Source organism: Brassica oleracea, unplaced genomic scaffold (genome assembly GCF_000695525.1).
Source record: "Brassica oleracea var. oleracea cultivar TO1000 unplaced genomic scaffold, BOL UnpScaffold01127, whole genome shotgun sequence".
NCBI lineage: Eukaryota > Viridiplantae > Streptophyta > Magnoliopsida > Brassicales > Brassicaceae > Brassica > Brassica oleracea.
In genome coordinates, this window is record NW_013617688.1 from 8,713 (window position 1) to 15,927 (window position 7,215).

Here is a 7,215-nt window from a genome sequence, read left to right on the forward strand (position 1 = left end):
AATGCTAAATTTTCCTTTTCTAAATCCTAAAGAAAAGATAATTGTAACATATTATGTGATTGTATTTTTTCCTTTTAAAATTTTGACATATGTTAAAATATCTCATGATTAATAAAAATATATATAAGTTACAAGTTATGCGTACCTTCCCTAGTTATTAGTTCTCAAAAATAAAACATCAGTTGAATTTTTTGGAAATATTATACACTAATAACAATTAATCTGAAAATTGCCTAAAGATATCAACCTTGACCACATTTGACATAAAAGAGTTGAGAGTTATCTAGAGGTTCAGATTGAGGGATACAAGAAACCTGCATTGGTGGGTTTGGTGATCTAGGAAACTTAACCAGATGTTTTGTATTCATGTCACAATATTAGTTCATGAGATTGGTAATGGCTTAGGGTCAAAAGTAACACTTACGCCGTTAAAAGTGAGTATAGTGTGTGTAGGAACAACGAATGAGATCTAAAAAAAGGCATTTTATACGGAGTACCTCGTCATACGCTTACCATGCCAAATAATAAAGAAGGGCTATTATCTGGTAAGGTACTTGTTTGTTGAAGTCAAAGACCAGTGGAAACTCATCATAATGCTCAGAGAAACGAACGCCACCATCTGAAAATTAGGGAGGAAAAAAAAACGAAATGATTTACTAACTTGTCTATTGAAAGCACAGAGGTCACAAGAGCTACAAACAAATTGCATTTCATCATATTGATCTTCTCGAGACCATCTAAGCCTTCCCTTAGCAGCTTCACCAATGGTGGAAGAAACAGAGCATTCTCATCAGTCATACTCTTATTACATGATTAAGAAAAGCCAAAAATTAAGGCAACACGCATCAAAATCAGGAGGAGATATCAACCTGCATAATTGTGGACTGAACACAAGCTGGAAGAGCGAAATAACTTTGATCACTACAAACATAAAAGTGTTATCCGACCAAGGGATAATAGGGCTGAAGTGGCATGAGAATACTCACCAACAGAAGCTGAGACAAATCTAAGGTAATTATGAGGTACTAATCTTCTGTCGAATCTAGGTAAAGGGAAGAAAAATCAACAACCGCTAAACTACAAGCAATATAGCCGTCACCAATGAAATATTTAAAAAAAATATACAGCCGTTACCAACAACCTCCTATTTTTATCTTGCTCTTGAAGAATCTTGACGATTATACAGTGATTTTGGAGTAAAAAACGGATCACTGTTTTTAATAGAGGCTATTATAGTAGTATATTTGTCTCTGAGGTTCAGGGTTGGTGAAAACATGTTATATTTGAAAGTGTTATTATCGTGTTGCAGTTAGAAAATTAAGTTGAAAGAATGTAAACACAGAAGCTTCAGTGAGAAAAGTTAGTATTTGTATTTAAAAGAAGGATATGACAAATATATACATACAGTAGTTGAACAATTAACGTAAAGAAAAGACGAATGTTTCACTGTCCTGCATTCCTTGACAATCTAGGTGCCACCGGCACTACAAAGTAGCCACGGGGAGATGGATAATGAGCATAAATGATCGGTCTAGGTGGATGGACTGGTCCATAACATCTTCTTGGCACACATCTGCGCATAAGAATCTCTTGTTCCATCACTTGCTGCATAAAAAGATGTTGTTGCAATCGGTCATGTTCCCGCCTTATCATCACAATCTCTCGTTCATGTTCTCGCTTCCGCTTTAGGTCACGAGAGAAAGTGAGATTTATGTTAGCGAACACACGAGCCGTCAGTTGGCTGTCGGAGCCAGCGTGATGGGCTTCTCCGACACGTCTGATGCCAAGCTCGTCAGCTAATCTTTGCAACCCGAAACGGCTGTTGAGTCCTTTGCACTGTCCCGCAAGTTTCTTCACGTCGAAAGTTAGCCCTAAGAGTTTCTGAACCGTTTCGTTAAACCCAAGAGACGTGTCGGGAAGCCTTTCTCGCCCGGTCATGCTTTGAATTATATAACCTAAATCGTACGATCCATCAAAAGTAACCCAATTAATAATCTTCTTGTCTTCTTCATCTTTAACCATCCGAGTAAACTCTGTGAAGAAATCTTTGATGCCAACTCCTTCCTCTCTGATTCTCTTGAAATCGAGCCCGTTGCGCTTGAGGAAGGCGATGGACTTCTCGTTGCAAAGATCCTCTGTCTCGTCGAAGTCGGAGAAATTGACCTCCCAGGTTCCGCTGATTGCTCCTTCACTGTCGAATAAGGAGAAACCCAGTTGAATTGGTTTGGTTTTGTCCACATTGAACCTCAGGTTTTGGTAACGGGTCTCCTCGCTAGCTTCCATGGCGGTCTCTTTCAGACACCCGGGAAATTCTGTGTCTACAGAGATGTAATTGCAGCTTCTAAGAGATTCCCGCACCAAATTCATCTCTTCTGTCTTGTTCCAAGACCAGATTTCGCGGATGGTCGTCGTCATCTCCCACAAGAAGAAGCACTCTAGTCTGTATCTGCGATTTGTTTCCTTTTTTAGGTTATTCAGAAAACGAAAAGAGCAGTGAGTATTGTTGTGTGTGATTGATTATATATATATACACTGTATATGTTTATGATTTTCCTTATTGCCCCACCCAAACTTTTCCTTTTCTTAACAAGCCGAATGTTTACGTTGACCATTTGGCCTCAGATTTCCTTTTCTTGAACACAAATTTCCTTTTCTAAACATATATTTTCTTTTAGAGAAATTGGGGCGTATAACGCAAAAAAAAAAAAGCATAATTTACTAGATGGCCATTTGACCTAACTTTTCGATACATCCAATCCATTTTATGTAATAATGCTATTTTGCCTTTGGAAACAACCGGTACAAGAAACAAATAATTTAAGCTGCAATTATTTACTATGCAAGATAAAACGTGGCCATTTGTTGCTCACACACTTTCACTAGATATGTTTTTCATTGCTAATATTTGGAAAAGTGAATAGATTCTTCTGCAGATTTGAACTTGCAGAATTGAACGATGAAGACGTTACTCTGTGTTCCCGGAGAAGTTTTGTGGAGGAGAAGGCCGGTTTAGGAGGTTTAATCGGTGACGAAAAGAAGAGGCTTCTCGGATTCTAAAAGCGACAGTTACGAAGACGCCAAAACATGTATGTATATGACGCCAAAACATGTATGTATATGAATTTGAAGTAAATTCATATCGAGTGTGGAAGAAGATGAACAGTTTTTTTGTTATTGTGTTTTATTCCATTTGAGTTCCACCAATAGGTTCTATGTTATTTATTTTTTTACATTCTATTTGGGTTTATGGTTTATATTTGGGTTTAAAGTTTATATTTGGGTTTAGGGTTTATATTTGGAGGAGGGTTTAGTGATTAGAGTTTAGGGTTTAGTATTCATGTCGCATGTGGAATAAGATGAACAGTTTTTTGTTATTGTGTTCTATTCCATTTGAGTTCCACCAATATGTTCTATGTTATTTTTTTTTTTTACATTTTATTTGGGTTTAGGGTTTATATTTGGGTTTAGGGTTTTGGATGAGAGTTTAGTGATTAGAGTTTAGGGCTTAGTATTTAGAACGTGAGAGAGTTTGATTGGGGTCAGCATTAACTTATTCCATGCAATCATTGACATTTAATAATTTAACCAATATGTACTATGTTATTTATTTTTGGTCCACTTTATTTTGGTTTTGAGTTTATTATTTGATTTATGGTTTATATTTGGGTTTAGGATTTATTGACTAAAATTTAAAGTTTAGTATTTAGGGGTTGGGGTGGGTTTGGGTTGAAGTTGGGATTTAGGTTTAGTATTAATTTATGGGTAGGAGATGGATAATGTTTAGTATCAGAGGTTTTGGGTGAGATCATAATCATATAATACTTTGCTGATATGGAATAGAATAATCGTTGCATATATATGGTCAATTAATATATAATGTGAATGACTCTTCTTTCTTTCATATGGAATATTAGAGATCCACTTTTAACCATATGTTCTTACTCTCGCAACTTGAAACGTCATCTCTTATCACACATGTTGACTGAAAACTTGTCAAGGGAAGGGGTAAAACCGGTTAAGAAGTGATGTAAATGTCTGATATTAAATTATGTCAAAATCAATGCTAGTTACCTAATTTACACACGATATATGGCTATTAGGCAAATTAGCCCTTTCTTTTATTGGTTTTTCAAATTAAAAGACACTAAAATCTGAAGGGAGAAGTATACCAACAAAATTAAACCGACATCAAATATCTAATTCAATTGTTTTGTTCCTATTATTTTCGTTGATAAAATGTGAATATTATATTAGAATATGTTTAGTTATATGCGTTAATTAAGTTGGAATTTTCAAATGGAAAATATTAATAAAAAGTTTATTGATAAAAAGCAATGAGAAGAACTTAAAATAAATAGTTTAGTTTAGATTGTAAGTGAATAAAAACTTATAAAATCTGACCTATTTTAAATCTAATGGAGTTGATTTCAACATATGCAACCAATAACACCCTAAACCACCAAGTTAGAAATTTTTGGCAAAATATTTATGGGGTACAAGTAGGTCCGGGTGCCCGGGTATCCATTAAAGTTTGGATCAAGTATTTCGGGTTTTCAAATTTTAGGATTCTTCGTATTAAGTCTCATTTAAAAATTTTATAAGTACAAAGTCGGGCTCAGAAAAAATAATTTAAGTTCGGTTCTAATTTGACATACATCCTAAAACCCATAAAGTACATTTGGATTCGGGTTATAGCGGTTCGAATATACCCATAGTAACAATTTAAAAAAACATAAGAAATAAATAATTGTTTATATGTAATTGTACATTTAAGATAACTATTTAAATTTTAAATACTTAATTTACATAGTATATTAAAACAATCATGGAATCGAATATCTGAAATATATATATATATATATATATATATATATATGTTTCATATATTTCTATTGGATAATAATTTGGACATTCAAATTGAGATTTTTGGATTTAGGTTTGGGTTTTCTTTTGGTCGATTTTTTTTTAGATTATCTATCTGGATTAGTTTGGTAACACTTAGAGTTTGGATATATTTCGAAACATCCTACAAAATTGATTCAGATACTTTTATATTTTGAATTGGATATTGTTCAGATTTTTGTTCAGGTTCGGTTTAGGTTTTGATTTTCATATTTTATGCCTAGCTATAGGCCCATAGGTACAAGAATAAAAAAGAGTGTCGACAAAACAGATGTTTTTAACTTGCAATATACACCAAATATTTATAATCACAAAAATAGAAACAAAGCAGAGAAGCTGTGGAGAATAGGAGAAAAGATACACCAAAATACGAGAGTTAAGACATGCGTACTAGTAGATTTTAATGAGTCTCTCATGAATTAAAATATAAAAAAATAAATGAAAAAGGTGAAACGAGGAGAAAGAGGAAAATTTGTTCTTTCTTGAGAGACATATGTTTTTTTAGGAGAGACTTTTTTCTATATTTTAGTTTTTAATGGTTTAGTTATTTAAAGGAAACAAACTACAACTATATAATTAGATAACAATATTTTATTCAACTTTTGGAACTTGACCATTTTGCACCAATGCTAATGCTCTTAGCTCCCATGAATCAGAAATAATAAAAATATAATTTATTATGACAATTTAAATGTAATAAACAAATGGTTAAAAGTTGGCATTAATTAATAACTAAAACATCATACTATATATAAATTAATACAAAATATTTTTTTTTCAAAAAACATCTTCTTCTTCGACACCGAGAAATCAATCAAAGGTGATTCTCAATTTTTGTTTGATTGCTTTTGTTTTGATTTTTTGTATGATAATTTAGAGGTTTAAAAGGTTTAATTCTGTTTGATTGTGTTTGTTGTGTGATGCTTAAAAGATTGTCGATTTTGTATGAAAAGTTATGATGTTGGTTTTAAACTTAAACAACAAGTAAAGGTTTTTGATATGATTATTTGTGTTCAGTTTGGTGGAGTTTTTGAAGATCATTACAAGTTGTTCTTTTGGTTGATTGACTTGTTTATGTTCGGTTTCATTTACATGATCGTAGCGAGTGGATATTACAAGTTTGAGTATATCTTAGTTAATGGATGAATCAAAAAAAAACTGGTTGGGATTCAGTCCTGTACATTGATAAAGTTAAAGAGGTTTTGAGAAGAGCTCATCAAAGAATTAGAAACATGTTTTGGTTCATGACAGATGATTCTTGTGGATCGATGGTGTTCAGTTTGTGCTTTGTTTGACGGTGTTCGTAAATTTTTTGTGTTCAGTTTGATTGTGTTTCGTTTGATTTGCATGTTTTTCGCTGTTTAATATTAACAGATGGGCTCATCGTCATCTTCCTTTCAAGATAATATTAACAAAGGCTTTCATAGAGATGAAGATTATGATGAGTTCATAACTTCGGATACTGATCACATAGAGAAAAGGAAGCAATCTGGTTCAAATGAAGATAATAATGAAGTAAAAGAAAGTAGAGCTAAACATTACTCCCCATAAAGCAAGTAAAGCTAAACATTATTCTCTGCGATCAGTAAAGCAAGTAGAGCTAAAGGAAGCGAGTAGAGCTAAACATTACTCCCCATAAAGCAAGTAGAGTTAAACATTACTCCCCATGAAGCAAGTAGAGCTAAACATTCAGTTTGTGTTTTGTTTGACGGTATTCGTAAATTGTTTGTGTTCAGTTTGATGGTGTTTCGTTTGATTTACATGTTTTTCGCTGTTTAATATTAACAGATGGGTTCATCATCATCTCCCTTTCAAGATAATATTAACAAAGGCTTACATAGAGATGAAGATTATGATGATTTCATGACTTCAGATACTGATCAAAGACAGAAAATGAAGCAATCTTGTTCAAATGAAGATAATAATGAAGTAAAAGCAAGTAGAGCTAAACATTACTCCCCACAAGGTCAGATCTGTGGAATCATTTCAAGATACTTAAAAACAATCGGGACAGATGCATACACAATTACCGTGTGAAGCAATTCACATGTCCAACAAATCTAGAACAACAAACTTGTCCAATCATCTTCAAAATTGTAAGAAGTTCAAGACGTGGCAAGAAGGTCAGATCAAGTCCAAAGCCAACATGTTATTAGTAAAGAAGGCTGCTTGAAGAATAAAGTCCAGAGGCTGTTTCTAGGGAGGCAACAAATGAAATATTTGTAATTGGAGAGTTGCCACTATCTTTTACAAAGAGTATAGCATGCAACCAGTTATGTGATATGATAACCAATTACAAATTATTCTTCATAA

At 33.3% G+C, this 7,215-nt stretch overlaps 1 protein-coding gene across 1 annotated transcript; it reads right to left on the reverse strand.

Annotated features, from left to right (window-relative positions):
* Positions 1–1,443: 1,443 nt before the first annotated feature.
* Positions 1,444–2,896, reverse strand: LOC106320916 (probable CCR4-associated factor 1 homolog 5). The gene is made up of 2 exons (XM_013759258.1): positions 2,878–2,896; positions 1,444–2,399 (listed from the first exon to the last, which is right to left on the reverse strand). The coding sequence occupies exons 1-2, from the start codon at positions 2,894–2,896 to the stop codon at positions 1,444–1,446; spliced, it is 975 nt and encodes a 324-aa protein (XP_013614712.1).
* Positions 2,897–7,215: the final 4,319 nt, after the last annotated feature.